Source organism: Peromyscus leucopus, chromosome 2 (assembly GCF_004664715.2).
Source record: "Peromyscus leucopus breed LL Stock chromosome 2, UCI_PerLeu_2.1, whole genome shotgun sequence".
NCBI lineage: Eukaryota > Metazoa > Chordata > Mammalia > Rodentia > Cricetidae > Peromyscus > Peromyscus leucopus.
In genome coordinates this window covers 112,236,610-112,252,129 of record NC_051064.1, presented here as the reverse complement: position 1 = coordinate 112,252,129, position 15,520 = coordinate 112,236,610, and the positions used below count along the sequence as shown (strand labels likewise).

General features: G+C 39.5%; 1 protein-coding gene across 9 annotated transcripts in view; it reads left to right on the top strand.

The window, feature by feature from the left end:
* Positions 1-15,520, top strand: part of Osbpl9 (oxysterol binding protein like 9) — a 145,308-nt gene that overhangs the window by 99,110 nt on the left and 30,678 nt on the right. For 6 of the 9 annotated variants that reach the window (XM_028888798.2, XM_028888835.2, XM_028888858.2 and 3 more), the window contains 5 exons: positions 123-170; positions 1,457-1,486; positions 2,575-2,625; positions 9,399-9,437; positions 15,404-15,494. In XM_028888798.2, the coding sequence (XP_028744631.1) occupies positions 123-170; positions 1,457-1,486; positions 2,575-2,625; positions 9,399-9,437; positions 15,404-15,494 (259 nt within the window). The remainder of the gene's footprint in view (positions 1-122; positions 171-1,456; positions 1,487-2,574; positions 2,626-9,398; positions 9,438-15,403; positions 15,495-15,520) is intronic. The other 3 variants (XM_028888815.2, XM_028888824.2, XM_028888850.2) reach the window with 1 other exon arrangement.

Sequence of the window (15,520 nt, the reverse complement as noted above, 5' to 3'; positions counted from 1 at the left end):
TAAAAATACATGTTAGCCACAGCAGAAATGCTTAGGAACTGAGGTTTACTTCTCTGTTTAGAAAGTGTACACAATGTAATAAAATATCTTGATACTAAAAGTGTCCTTTTCATACCCTGTAGCTTTTTGATGACAAGCTTCAAAATTGTAAAGACGATGAACAGAGAAAGGTAATTTCTACAACCATAATTTTACTTAATTTTTTAAAATTCAAAAGCTTTTTGGAAAAGTAATGGAAGTATATCAGTATCTTATTATAATAATGTTGAATCTGGGGGAACTAAGGCATGCTTAGAATCCCAGCTCTGGGGAGGCTGAGACAGGAAGATCAGGAGTTCTTGGGCAACTTACACTATCTAGCAAGATTCTATATAAAACAAAACAAAATGGATGAGGCATGGTGGCACATGTGTTTAATCCCAGCACATGAAGCTTTGTGAGTTTGAGGCCAGTGAGGACTACAAATGAGACCCCATCTCAAAACAACAAGAACAAAAACCCCAAACTTACCAAAAACAATATTACTGATTTACTATATACTGCTGCAGTGTGCCCTCAAGTGGTGGTTTCTGGTAAGTATTCAGTTACAGCTTGATAATTAAATAAAAGCATAATAATCAGATTTTAATATAATTCTGCTTTGCAAGTATTAGATGTTTGTAAGTTCTCTATATAAAATGTGTTGAAGGTAGAAAGTTATTAAAATTCTAGGGCATGGAGGCTCACACCATTAATCCCAGACCAGTCTGGTCTGCATAGTTTGTTCCAGGACACTCAGAGCTGCACAGTGAGACCCTGTCTCACAAAACAAACAACAAAATAAAAAGAAAGTTACTGTTGCCCTGGGGTCACTTCAGATGGAGAGGACTGCTCAGAATAGCAGGTGGCGGTGGGAGCCTGTGCTTGTACCCCAGGCCTCCAGGCCTTGGTTTCCCTGGGATTTGGGGATGTTCATGGGTGCCACACCCTCTCTTTTCTTGCTCTGTTCCCGGTGCAGCCTTTTTTTTTTGTTGTTGTTGCTATTTTGCTTTCCTGCTAACGGTGGCTGTGCAGTTGTGTCTGTACAGTTAATAACAATATTAGCTTTGGAATCTATTTCTAGATTATTTAAAAGACACTCTAGGGAAGGTTTTTGTTGTTGTTGTCATGAAGTCTATAATAAATATAAAATCTCTTTTCAGGAAAGGTATAAGAATGTTTTATACTTTCTTACAAGTTTTGAAGTGTATGAGTTTTATGAGTGTTTATCTGTAAAATATTTGGAATTTTAAACTTAAATACTGGATTTAGACTAAAAGTATAACAAAAAAGTATTTCCTTTCTAACTTGATTACACTAACTTAGAATAATGTAAGTAAAAAAAAAAAACAAAACCTTGAAATACTTGATCCTAAAAACAATAGTATGTATCTCTTTGTAATTCTCATCATTTCTATTTAAAACTTATTTTTCACAGAAAGTTGAAACTCTCAAAGACACAACAAATGTAAGTTCTGTATTAAACTCTGACTTCAATTGAGAAGCTGCTTTTAAATGTCCCTTTTATCCTGCTGCTGCTAATAAGAAAAAGCATTGTCTTGGTTTCTGTGGATTTTTATGAGAGTGTTGAAGAATTGAGTCTTGGGCCACAGATTTATTATCCCTGTGGTTGAAATTGATCCCATGCACCGTTTTGTTTCTGGTCTTAACTTCAGTGGTATCTTGGGATAAAAGTGTCCCCCATGCATAGGAGGTTGGGGGTGGAGGCAGAAGGATTAGTAGTAAAGGCCGACTTCTGCTACATAGTGAGTCTCAAGCCAGCCTGGGACAGTTTTGAGATCCTGTCTCTACAACAACATCAAAAACAAAAACAAGGAAAGAAAAAAGCTGGTATCCCATATCTGAGGTACTTGGCACTGGATCATCTGCACATGCATAACGTAAGATCGACAGAGGAAGGGACTCCAGTCTGAGCCCAAGATGTGGTTATGGTTCTTAAATACCTTACCTTGCAGTTGATGCTTGCAATTTGACCCTCTGACACCTGAAATTGAGACTTGAAACTTCGAGGATTAGGCATACTTAGCCTGCACATACTCTCCCCTTTAAAGTGCAGTATGATTTGAGTTTCCTTCATGCACTGTTCTTTGATGTATTCCAATAGACTACTAATGATATTTGTGTCTTGATAACAAGTATTTTTAAAATGTACAAAGTAATATTTCAGATCTGAGTGTTCTGACCAGATCCTGTCCTGTGTCTTGCTTTAAGAATTGAAATTGAGGTTGCTGCTGTTGATCTAAAGAATTGAAGGCCAATCAGACTCACATAACTTTCTCTTTGAGAGAAAAATAGTAGATACTATTTGGTATAAATGATAGTGTGATATTCCTTAGTAAATCATAGAATTGCTAGTAAATAACTTGTCACACTGTCAGCAAATTAGAACTCATGATACATGGAAGAGAGTATTTGATCTGAAGACTTTACTCTTTTGTATAATTGAACTGATTTTTTAAAAATATTTTAAGCTCTAATATCATATAACTATTTTATTTGCAGCAAGATCCTAAAATCAGTGTTTTGTCTTTATAGAGCATGGTAGAGTCAATTAAACACTGCATTGTGTTGCTACAGATTGCTAAAGTAAGTACATTTTACTTTGTATTTCCTTTCTAAGTTTATAATTTAAAAAAATGTATTGGAATTTTTCTTTAGTAGACACAAAACTCAGTTCTGAAACATTACCTTTCAACAGTAAACTGAATTGTGGGACTGTATATCTTATTGAACAACTACTGTGTTTGGATATTATCACACACACATTTGTCTGTTTGCTGGTAATTTCTGGTGGTGGTTAGGAAGGAAGGGAGCATGTTTAAAGAACTCATTCTTTGCTTTAACCATGACTGCAGCTTGGAATGGGAGGCTATATTTTGTTAAATTGTTTACATAATTTTTTTCTTAGAAATCAAGTATTAAGCTTTAGCACATTATTCTTGTACATAGTAAAGAGTATAATAGATACACTTTTGAAATTGGTGTTTGACAAAGGTTTTATTTTTTGTTTGTAAATTTGTTTTTGAGGAGGAGAAAATACTGAACTACATTGGTGAACCACTCATTAATTGTTGTTATCCATGGAACAAAATGGGCAGTGAATTATTGTGGGCTAAATACTAATGCATATCTACTTTTATGAAAGCTTTTTGGTATACTAAAATCCATAGGCCTGGAATTTTCAGAAAGAGAAATACATTTGAGACTAAGCACTTGGTAAAAAGCCGACTTCTCCTCACCATGTACTTGACACCTGTGCGTCTATCTGTAGCTAGTGGGTAGAAGACGGTTTCAAAATAATCAGTGGTCTGTTTTACTCATTTGCATGTTTTTGTTTGCCCAGTTATAGAATCTCTTTTTTACCTCACATTGTTAGTGACACAGTAGCATAAGACAGGGTTGGAGACATGAAATTCAGGCTAAGATTTTTGTGTCATTTTTCTCAGATCTAAATTTACATGACTACATGGAGAGCATCTGCAGATATTGGGGGAGTGGGAGGGAGGGAGGGAGGAATTACACAGCCATCAAAAACTCTGTCTAGTGGTGATGGAGGAAATACAGTTTAGACTTGTGGGCCAGCCTGGGTAGCTCTGAAGACATCAGAACTTTAGATCGCTGCACTTTGAGTGCAGCCTTTTGTTAGCTACTCGTTAAGAAGAGTTGATTACATGATTTATTCATTGCATGTAGCAGTCAGAGGCCAACATGTGGGAGTTGATCCTCTCTTGCCGTCAGTCTTCTGTCATGTGGGATTCGGGTCTTCAGCCTTGGGGTCAAGCACCTTTACCTGCTGAACCATCTTGCTTAATCCTCATCAAGAATTTTTGATGTTTTCTGTCTTTGAACTGTATTGAAGTTCAAATTATTAAATTTCTTTTCTACCAGAAAAGAAATGTTTTAGTCTAGGTTGACAGATCTACTTTGCAGTGTATTTTAGAATGTGTAGTAGTATTCAGGAGTCTCTTACACATTGGCTCTTTAATTAATTCCAGAAGGAAGTTTTACATTGTGAAGGCCTTTTTAAAAAAATTTTTTTTAACTTTGAAACGTCTTGGCACCCAATGTGACTCTGTAAGTGTGCATCATATCAGTTGTTTTTCTCTCACACTTGGAGAGGACTGCTTGGCACTGTAGCATTGAGCCATCACTGCACAGGTTCATCTCCTGCCTCTGCGTGATCGCACTGCTGATAACAGGGACCTGTTTTGCCTTTGTTTTTCTCTTCAGAGGAGGCAAGCATTCTCGGTTTAGGGACCTTTGCTTCTGTTGGGTGACTCCTTTCACAGATGTCCACCGGGGTGATCTCTTACTTCACATCGTTCAGATTTCTGCCACACAAAATGTCTTGACTATCTGAAATAATCGCTGTATCACACTAGCTTCTTTTTTCTTCATAACTTTGCATCATTGGCCATAGCTACATGATATATTGTGCTTACTGACGTTTATTTTCTCTGTGTGAGAGCATTTTGTCTCCTCAAGGACTCACTTGCCACTTGCCTTTTTCACCATAGGCTTTCATGACAAAATATCATAGGAACTGGATGGCTTAACCAAAATTTATTTCCTTACAGTTTTGTGTGTTAGAGAGTAAGGCTCCACCCTTTTCAATTTCTGATGAGGGATCCCTTCTCAACCTAGCACCTGCCCTTTTTCTATTTGTCCTCTCAAAGCCTTTCTGTGGTTGTGTGTTCAGAAGAAAAGATTCTCTGCTGTCTGTGATCATAAAGATTTTGCTTGTTTGTTTTTATTTTGTCTCTTACATTTATGGCAGTATTGCACTTTGATATTTGTTACACTCTGAGTAAAGGGTCCAAATTCATTATTTGTTGTTGGTTTTTTTAATGTGCATTTTCTATCATCACAGCTCTATTTGCTGAATGTCATAAGACTTGGATTTATATGTTAGAATTTACATAGGTATACAATTAAGACATTGCCTCATTAGGGCAGTTCAGAATGTATTTATGCTTTAATCTTTTTAAAAGTATGAATGGCTTAAAAATACTGGAGTTCCTAATTCTAGTCAAAAGTGCTCGTGCTTATTTCAGTGACATGTTTCCTGATCTCTGTCGTGCTTATGTGTTTAACCAAGTTACAGCCCTTGTGCTTGTCGGCATGTGCACACATGCTGTGATGTATGTGGGACGACAGTGGCCCATTGCCTAAGTCATTTGAATGCAGTGGAGTCTCTGGTGCAGGCATACCGGATACTTTGCTTTAGCTAATCCTGATGAGCGAGCTGTAGCTTATGATGGGTCATGAAGCACTGACGAGGCTGCTGGCTTGCATAGATTTCATGTACCTTGAAAGGCAAATAAGCCCAGATTCAGAATATCCCATAAGATAGCATATATGAAAACAAACATTTGAGTGAAAATTGTCAAATGTAGTTTAGTAGTTTATTTTATTTCATACAGAAATTAGAAGTGCTAGGTTTTTGTTGTGCTAGAATTTTTGTTTTTGTTTTTGTTTTGAGATAAGGTCACGTGTAGCCCTGGCTGTCCTCAAAATCAGTGAGCTGAGGATGAATTTGGTGACCTGTGCTTTGCTTTGCCATTGTTGGTGCTACGAGAGTGTGCAGACATTCCCAGTTTGTGCAGTGCTGAGGACCAAACGGGGGTTTCCTGTAAGCTGAGCTATGTCCCCAACCCTAGGTTTTATAAATGACAGTGTGCCAATGATATCAGTAATCCTTAACAAACCACCCTAAAACTGAGTCTTAAAATAGCTCTAGTAAATTATTTTGCCTATAATTGTGTAATGTGGACAGGTCCCATGACTTGTCCCTTACTCATCCATCCATCCCTGTGTTGGCTTCACTCGGGGCTGGAGGACCTGCTTTTCTCTATTTAAAGATAAATTTCTTTCTGTATGTCTCTCTCTCTCTCTCTGTGTGTGTGTGTGTGTGTGTGTGTGTGTGTGTGTGTACCATATGCATGCAAGAACCCACTACTGGGATCAGAAGAGAGTATCAGATACCCTGAAACTGGAGTTCTAGTGGGTGCTTGAAGCTGAACCTGGGTCCTCTGGAAGAGCAGCAAGTGCTCTTAAGCTAATCCGTCTGTCTCTTCAGCCCTGGAGGACCCACTTTGGAGATGGCTTACGTGCATAGTTGTAACGTTGTTGGGGAGTAGGGTTCAGGTAGTCTGTATTGTTGTCTTGGTGGCTGCCCGGGCCTCCTCACAGTGTGGTAGGCTCTAAGAAAGCAAGGCAGGTTGGAGTGTTCTAAGTCACATGTAACTTTTGCTCTTAGTGGGGATAGTCACAAAGGCCTGTATAGGTTCAGCAGTGGAGAGGATATGATACTTGCCTAACAACAGACCATTTTTGGCACATTTGATAGTCCATATTTCATGTTCTTAAAGTTTTGGGGGAAAATTAGTTTACTGTTTAGAAATTAGAAGAGGAAAACTAAATGTCATGAGTTTATAATCTGAGCAGCAAACTTGAATTTTCTTTCTCTATACTTCTAAATGATTCATATTTTTTAATTTTTCTATATCAGAATTACTGAGACTTTAGAATTTCAAGTGTGTAGTTAACTCAGTTGTTGACATAAAGGGGAAATATCAGCTTGAATTGTGTAGATATTGAGTGCAATTACTCTCTGAGATTTGTAAAGAATATGTGTACTGGGCCAAGAGTCCCTAGACCACAGCTAGGACGGCTAGGACACAGCATTTATATGTATTATCTGCATAACACTAGAGGATGATTGTGGCTATGCTTGCTACTGTGGAACTGTCCTGTCACACTACTTGTATACCTGGTTTCTCTTTGCATCATTGTTTTGGAATGTCTCCTAAGCCAGTGGAAAAAGCAAAGGCTATAGCTGTTACCTTATCCCATTCTGAGTCTCTCTGATGTCTTCCTTTGGTACTGCATGTCCTAGTTAGAGTTCCTACTACTGTGAGAAACCCCATAAGCAAAGGCACCTTGGGGAGGAAAGGGTTTACTTCTTCTTACGTCTCTCAGGTCACACTCCATTGCTGAAAAGTTAGGAAGGGAACTTGGAGGCAGAACTGAAGGAAAAACTATAGAGGAATGCTGCCTACTGGTTTGCTCTCCATTGCTTGCTCAGACTGCTTTCTTATACCACCAGGATCATCTGCCTTGGTGGCACTACCCACAATGTGATACCCCTCCCTCATCAATTATTAATCAAGACAGTGCCTGACAGTCTTGCCCATGGGCAGTCTGATGGAGATACTTTCTCAATTGAGGCTCCTCTCCCCAGCTACACGTAGGTTTGTGTCAACTTGACAGATCTATCCAGGACACTGCATTTATAGTATATACCTGAGTGAGGCAAGGATTCCATGAGTTCCCTTTAATTTTAAAAACTTGGTTTTATAGCTGACTTCTCTCCCTTAAATATTTTCCTGTATTTTTTCATTTTATCTTCATTAAAAACTCTGAAATAGGTACAATTTTACATGAGTGAACATGAAGAAACCCAAGAAATGTAGTTTTCTGAGGTTGCAGTATTCTAAAAGTACAATAATCATACGGCATAATCTTTTCTTTAAAAATAAATTTATTTATTTTACATCCTGACCTAAGTTTCCACTCCCTCCTCTCCTCCCAGTTCCTCCCCCAAACCCCCATCCACTTCTCGGTTTCTGTGTAGGGAAAGGGCAGATCTCCCATGAGTATCAATAAAACATGACACATCAGGTTGCAGTTAGACTGAGTACCTCCTCATATATTAAGGCTGGTCAAGGCTACCCAGTATGAGAAATAGGGTCCCAAAAGCCTGTAAGAGAGTTGGAGATAGCCCCTGTTCCCACTGTTAGGAGTCTCCCAAGAGGACCAAGCCACACACCTGTAATATATATGCAGAGTGCCTAGATCAGTCCCATGCAGGCTGCCTGGTTGGTTCAGTCTCCATGAGCCCCTATGAGCCCAGGTTAGTTAGATTCTGTGAGTTTTCTTGTGGTGTCCTTGACTCCTCTAGCTCTTCCCATCTTTTCTCTTCTCTCAGGATTCCCCAAACTTTGCCTAATGTTTGGCTGTGGGTCTGCATCTGTTTCCATCAGTTGCTGGATGACACACCTCTCTGATGACAATTGAGCTACGCACCTGTCTATCTAGTCACAGGAGATAGCCAATTCAGGCTAAAGGTTTTTTTGCTTCCTCAGATTTTTCTGAGTATGTGCTTTCTCCCAGAGATCTTTGATGGCTTTCTAGATGGTATTCACCAGGAGATACTCTTCCATCCCTATGGATGAGACCATCCCAGAAGACTACCAATTCTTCATGTTCGCACCCATGTTGGGCACAGAGCCGTTTAGAAGGCAAGTGGGAAGGAGGAGTGCAGAAGAGAAGAGTCCACAAGACAAAGTTCTAAGTCCTTTCTCATGCATTTATGAGAAAGGATTTTGTGTCACCAACTTTCCACCACTTTCTTCACACTCTGAGGCATAACCTTGGAGAGGCAGGACAAAATGATATTGAGCCAAGAGTGAATTCTTCAGTGGGGCTGCCTATATTCGGAGCTCACCTCTATTACAACATCCAGTGGTGACAGTAGTAATACCCTGTGGGCATGGGGATATAGTTCAGTTAGTCAAGTGTCTGCCTAGCATACACAGAATCCTGGGTTCCTTCTCTAGCCCCATGTAAACCAGGTGTGGTGGTGTAAGCATGTAATTGGAGACGGAAGATAAGAGTTCAGGGTCATCCTTTGAGTCCAGTCTGGGATATGAAACCCTGTCTCAAAAACCAAACAAGCAGGCCCAAACAAAATAAGACAAAACAAAAAAACCCTGTGAATGTTCATAAAATACTTACCAGGCAGTATTAGCTGTTACATCATCACTCCATGGACACAGCTATTAAGTTTACTGAGACAAAAATTAGAATATATCTCTAGAAAAGTATTGGTGTAATTCTGAAGTCATAATCAGATATGTGAAATAATGACCATCCTGGGTTTTTCAGGTCATAGTTTAGACAAGGGTCATGCCTGTAAAGTGCAGTAGAAGTTTAGGAATTGGGAGGAGTTGGCATAATTTACTGTACGTTGAAACTTAGAAAGTTTGAGGGTCTCTGTCCTTATATTAGCATATCTGATTTTAATTGTTGCTATGAATGTAAGTAAAGTTTGGTAGGAGCCTCACTGAGCTCCAGTCAGGGCCTCTGTAGAGAGAACTGTCAGGAATTACTCCTCTTGGCTGTGTTCCCCGTGATGGCAGGAGTACCACATGGAGTGAGAATCTCAGTGGAAGCAGAGAAGTAATGTTCTAACTTCATTACTTACCTAGTAAACGAAGCTTTCTTATTAGGTAAAGTACACAAGGTATTACTTAAATGTGAGAATGAAGTTAATATCTTTAACATTTTTCCTTAAGGACCAGAGTAATGCGGAGCAGCACGCAGATGGAATTATAGTAAGTCTAATGTGGTCTTTGTTCCTTGACTCTTGCAGCGTTGTAACCAGTCATGTCAGGAGAAGTCTGAATTTTCTGTTCACTTTCAGCACAAACTCCTCTCTTCACCTACTCACTGCTTTTTGTTTTTAACTCTTGCAATTTTCCTTGAGCTCCTAAAGTTGGCCATCTTTCAACAATCATTTGGAGGGGAAATGGCAGTCTTAAAATTGTTCTAAGTATTGGTTCTGTGAATGAATCACTTTGCATGTGTCAACTTGAAGGGTTAATTAGCTTTTACAAGGCATCATTCACCAAGCTGCATTTCTTGTCAAACTTTTTTTTCTCAGATTGAAGCAGAGGGAGGGGTGTGCAATATTGAAACATACCTTCATCTATTAAAAATACATTTCTATCTATATGTTCCTCTTGTTTGATTTTTGGATTTTGTATTTATTTGTCATTAGTACTGTGTTGCATAATATATTCTTGGTAGAACAAATAACATGTATTCTTTGACATAGTTATTTTCTTATTCCTCCTTAGCTTTTACCCTTCTCTTGCTCTTAACATTTCATTTATAAATAGGAAATTTGTGGCTAGATTTCTTAGCTGATAATAAAAGATTTTAACAGTTTCTAGTTTGAAGGCTGGGGAGATATCTCAGTTGGTAAAGTGCCTGCCATGAAACCATGAGGATCAGAGTTTGGATCCACTGTGCCCACGTAGAAACCAGGCACACAGCCACAGCTGTAGCACTGAGGGTAGGGGAGAAACCTACAGGTCCTGCCTCAAAAAATATGATAGAGAGTGATAGAAGAAGGCAGCCATTGTTGACCTCTGGCTTTTATGCACAGAGGCACATGTGTGTAACACAGACACACTCACTGCACATACAAAAATAAGATCAGTAGTTTTGTAGTGTTAGTGACTTCTGTTGACTATTCTTAAAGCAGAACTGTAGATGTAGCTTAGTTGAGAGTTCTTGCTTAGCATGGGAAGCCCTGAGTTTAATCATATCCGCCAACTCCCCCCAACACACACACTGCATCAACTAGATGTAGTGGTGACACCTATAATCCCAGCACTCAGGAAGTGGAGGCAGAAGGGTTAGGAGTTAAAGGCCATCCTCAGCTACATAGCGAGTTTGAGGCCAGCCTAGGCTACGTGAGACCTTATCTCAAGAGATAAACAGAGACTGTTCTTGAAACAGTAGGCAGCCTCGTTACCCTGAAGCTCAGTGCTGGCTTGTCTAAGACTTGGAGATGACACATTAGACCCTTGACAAGCCCCTCATGGCTCCTGGGAGGAGGGAGCTTGTTGGCTTTCCATTGCTCTGAAATGGGAAGGTTCATTAACTATAAGTTTTTTTTAATTTTTTTTTAAGACAACAGATAAAGGAATCATTTTTGAAATACAAATGAAATATGTTGGGATTTTTATTTCTCTACAAAGTGTAAACCCTGGTGATATGATACAACTGCATGGAATAAACAAAAGTGCAGTGTAATCTGCCCCTTCTTGAGGTAGTCTTGTGGGGCAGGGATATGTTCATGGTCCCCAAGGAAGACGCCTTTGCAAATGCAAGTTTTGGTTATTTTTAATCTCATTCCCCCTTAAGGACCAATTCATTGTGTATAAAAATAGGCAGGGTTTTAGAAAGCATACTATATGTGCTTGATCCTTTGCAATTTAAGAACATTGGGAAGGTTCATATGTAGGAAATTTAAACTTGTAGAAAGCAATTTTGAATAATTTGCTCTAAAACTAGTCCTTTTGCATAAGAGTTTTATTTTGAAGATGGGAACCTCTGATACAGGCTAAGAGCTATAGTGCTCAGGCTTGTGCAGTCAGTAGTCCTGCCACGCACCACGTGAGACCCGCGGCAAGGTACCCATCCTTTGTGGGTCTTAGGGTTGTCATCTGTGACAAAGCTGAAGGCTTTTCTTCTGCATGTTCTTGTAAGGTACAGAGTGAACACACATTGTTAATAAATAAATGTTAGTCATGAATTTTTATTTATTATTTATTTATTTTTTATTTTTTTTGGTTTTTCGAGACAGGGTTTCTCTGTGTAGTTTTGCGCCTTTCCTGGAACTCGCTTTGGAGACCAGGCTGGCCTCGAACTCACAGAGATCCGCCTACCTCTGCCTCCCGAGTGCTGAGATTAAAGGCGTGTGCCACCACCGCCCATGCATATTTTATATAATTTATTTACACATTGCTTTATCATGGATACATTAATGTTCCAACAGTTGAGGATTACTTGCATAAACATCTTTTTTTTTTTTTTTTCCTTTTTGGGGGTTTTGTTTTGTTTTTTCAAGACAGGGTTTCTCTGTTTATCCCTGGCTGTCCTGGAACTCATTCTGTAGACCAGGCTGGCTTCAAACTCAGAGACCTGCCTATCTACCTCTTGAGTGCTGGAATTAAAGCATGCACCACCACTGTCTGACTATAAACATCTATCCTTTTTAAAGGAAGTTGTAAAATGGTTTTTGTTTCTTGTTTTTGTTTTTTAGCTGAAGTTGACCAGTGATTGAAGATAAACATAGGCTATTCTTTTTCCATCAAAACAAGAAAAGGGTGTATGTTTTTATCATATATGCTATCAAAAAGACAAAAGTACAGTAAACTTTATTATAGGTCTGATTACTATTTCTGTGACTCATGGACTTTGGAGCCTCTAATTTATTTTAAAAGGATGAGTTCTACTGAGGCAGTATCAGAAATAGTGAATTTTTTTTTTTTTTTGGTTTTTCGAGACAGGGTTTCTCTGTGTAGCTTTGCGCCTTTCCTGGAACTCACTTGGTAGCCCAGGCTGGCCTCGAACTCACAGAGATCCGCCTGGCTCTGCCTCCCGAGTGCTGGGATTAAAGGCGTGCGCCACCACCGCCCGGCAGAAATAGTGAATTTTATAAGATGACGTGGGAACTGAGCAATAAAAGCAACACTGATGAGCATCCAGTAAGCTAGCTCGCCCTTCCTTCCTTCCTTCCTTCCTTCCTTCCTTCCTTCCTTCCTTCCTTCCTTCCTTCCTTCCTTCCTTCCTCCCTTCCTCCCTTCCTCCCTTCCTCTTTTTCTCTTTCTCTCCTTCTCCTCTCTATCTCCTCCTCTCCCCTCTCCTCCTCTCCCTTCCTTCTTCCTTTCTTCCCTTCTTCCCTTTCCTTTCTGTCCTTTCTGTCCTGTCTCTCGCTCTGTAGACCAGGCTGGTCTCAAACTCACATAGATCCTTCTGCCTCTGCCTCCCGAGTGCTGGGATTAAAGGCATGTGCTACCACCATTTGGACAGCTAGTTTTCTTATAGATCACTTATAGATCAAAGTGGACTCAGGAGAATTTGAATTTTTATGATTAGAAGAAAGTTTTGTCATCTACTTGTTTCCTTGGAGTTTCACTTTGACTGTTCCGCACCTAGCGCGGATGCTTCAGTTTGGGCTTGCTGTGTTCTTTTGAGGCCTAGTGCAAGGAGCTCAGTCCAAAACACCAGGACTTCTAGTTTTTAAAAGTCCAATTTATTGTTACTTTTATGATACTGGGGATTAAACCTAGGACCTTACACATGCTAGGCAAGCTAGTTACCGTTCAGCTGTGTCCCCAGCCATCATTTCTATTTTTTTTTTTTTTTTAATTTAGGACAAGATCTTACTTAAGTTGCCTAAATTGTGCTTGAATTCATTCTGTAGGCTGTTGTAGGTCTTGAACTTGGGATCTTCCTGCCTCCATTTTCCAAATAGTTAGGATTATAAGCAAATGCCAGTCGGTTAAATTAAATTCCCATATTTGTTTTTTAATGCAAAGAAGTTTAAAAGTTTTTGTAAAATTTGTTCTGTTTGTTTGACAAGCCTAATATTAGAATATTTCACCTGGAAGAAATATTTTATCCAAAAAGTTGAGTTCCAGTCCCTGATTGTAAAGTTAGTTATTTCTTAGACTCTTTAATGGGAAGAATAGTACGTTTTCATTCATGCGGATCAAAATATTAGTGAGGGGACTTTGCCTTTGCTTAGTTTTGGTTTTACAGTCCTGGTGACCAAGCCCAAGGCCTTAGACATGTTAGGCAAGTGTGCCAACACTCAGCTGCAGCCCCATTCCTGCGGGACACTCGTGGTGTCCTTAGAGAAGAGCACTAGGGACAAGTAGTTGATCCTCAAAACTTGGCTTGTCAGAGTCAGAACCCGAGAGCACTGGAGCAGCAGTCCTCAACCTTCCTAATGCTGCGATCCTTTAATACAATTTCTCATGTTGCGGTGACCCCAAACCACAGCATTATTTTTGTTACTACTTGCAACTGTAATTTTGCTATTGTTGGGAATCATAATTAAGTATTTTTAGAGATGGAGGTTTGTCAAGGGGGTTGTGACCCTCATGTTGAGACCTGCTGCATTAGAGGCTATATAACCAAGGCTGTTGTTCTATTATACTCATTATGGGAAACTGAGGCCCAAAGAGGATGAGAGGCTTATGTAGTTCAAGGAATTAAAATTCCAATATGTTCCCTACTTCCCTTTACTAGATATTATTTAAGATTATTTTCATGGTATCATCTGTAAGTGTTCTTTGGTTTTTCAGTTAATATCTGTGTTAACTAGAATTCGAATTCTTAGGTTCAAATTATTTAAGAAAATCAGATTGAATGCTTTTTAAAATAGAAAAGGGTTTTGATAGCCTGAAAAACAATTTAGACATTAAATGGCAATACTTTAAAAAAAAAAAAATCCGGGGCTGGAGAGATGGCTCAGAGGTTAAGAGCACTGACTGCTCTTCCAGAGGTCCTGAGTTCAATTCCCAGCAACCACATGGTGGCTCGCAACCATCTGTAATGAGATCTAGTGCCCTCTTCTGGCCTGCAGTCACATATGCTGTATACATAATAAATAAATAAATCTTTAAATAAAAAAAAAAATCCATCTACCATTTTCTCAGTTTTGTTGCTAAGTGGTTTTTAAAGTTGTATGGATACATTTGGGGATCATTCAGTAGCAAAGATCTTGTTTAAACAAACCAGGCATGGTAGCAAACTTCTGTGCTCATAGTATGAAGGAGGCTGAGGCAGGAAGATACAAGTTTGAGGCCAGCCTGGCCTACATGCTGAGATCCAGGCCAGCCTGGACCACAAAACAACACTCTGTTTTAAAATCAGTTCTTTTAATTAATTGAGCAAATTAAATTCACCTAGACTACCCCCTTCTTTAAAAAACAAAGTGAGGCTGGGCAGTGGCGGCGCACGCCTTTAATCCCAGCACTCTGGAGACAGAGGCAGGTGGATCTCTGAGTTCAAGACCAGCCTGGTCTACAGAGTGTGTTCCAGGACAGTCAGGGCTACACAGAGAAACTCTGTCTCAAAAAACCAAACAGAACAAAACACAAAGTAAGTAAACTATGGAGTTTGGGGTTAAAGTGCATCATGCTGTCAGAATAACTTCTTGATTTGGAATCGGAGAAATCTAGATTTTTTTGTCCTTATCCTGACATTTTCACTACATCTTTTGAGCACCCAACCCCCAAAAAGTCCTCAAGGAAGGCTTTTTCCCCATACTCAGTACAAGGCGCTCCATTGTTGAATGTGTCGTCAGGCAACTCTGCTGTGTGGTGTACAGTGCTGGGGCAGGAGATGTGGGCCAAGTGGTACAGACCATTATCTAGTGACTGGTGTGGTGCACGAAGCAATACTATGGTGAGATAAGAGTTTGAGAGCACTGAGTTGAACTGAGGTAGTTGTTTGCTTTCTTGCCTTGCAGGTTTTTCTACTTAGCGTCCTCCTATGACAATGATTCACTCATTTTTCTTCCTTTCTATGCTTTATTGGGAAAAACTCTTAAACCTCTGCATAAAAAGATACATTTCCCCTTTGCAATTTGACCAATTTACCTATATACTATCCTGTGGATTTTGCTGTTAGAAATGTGGCATTTTCTTGTTTGGGGGGTGGTCAGCATAAGAAGAACATTTAATTAAAAATAACTCTGCTGTGTTTCTTATCTCAGAGTACTATTAATCCTGTAGATGCAATATACCAACCTAGTCCCTTGGAACCTGTGATCAGCACAATGCCTTCCCAGACTGTCTTACCTCCAGGTACAGTATTTGGAACCATCATGTTT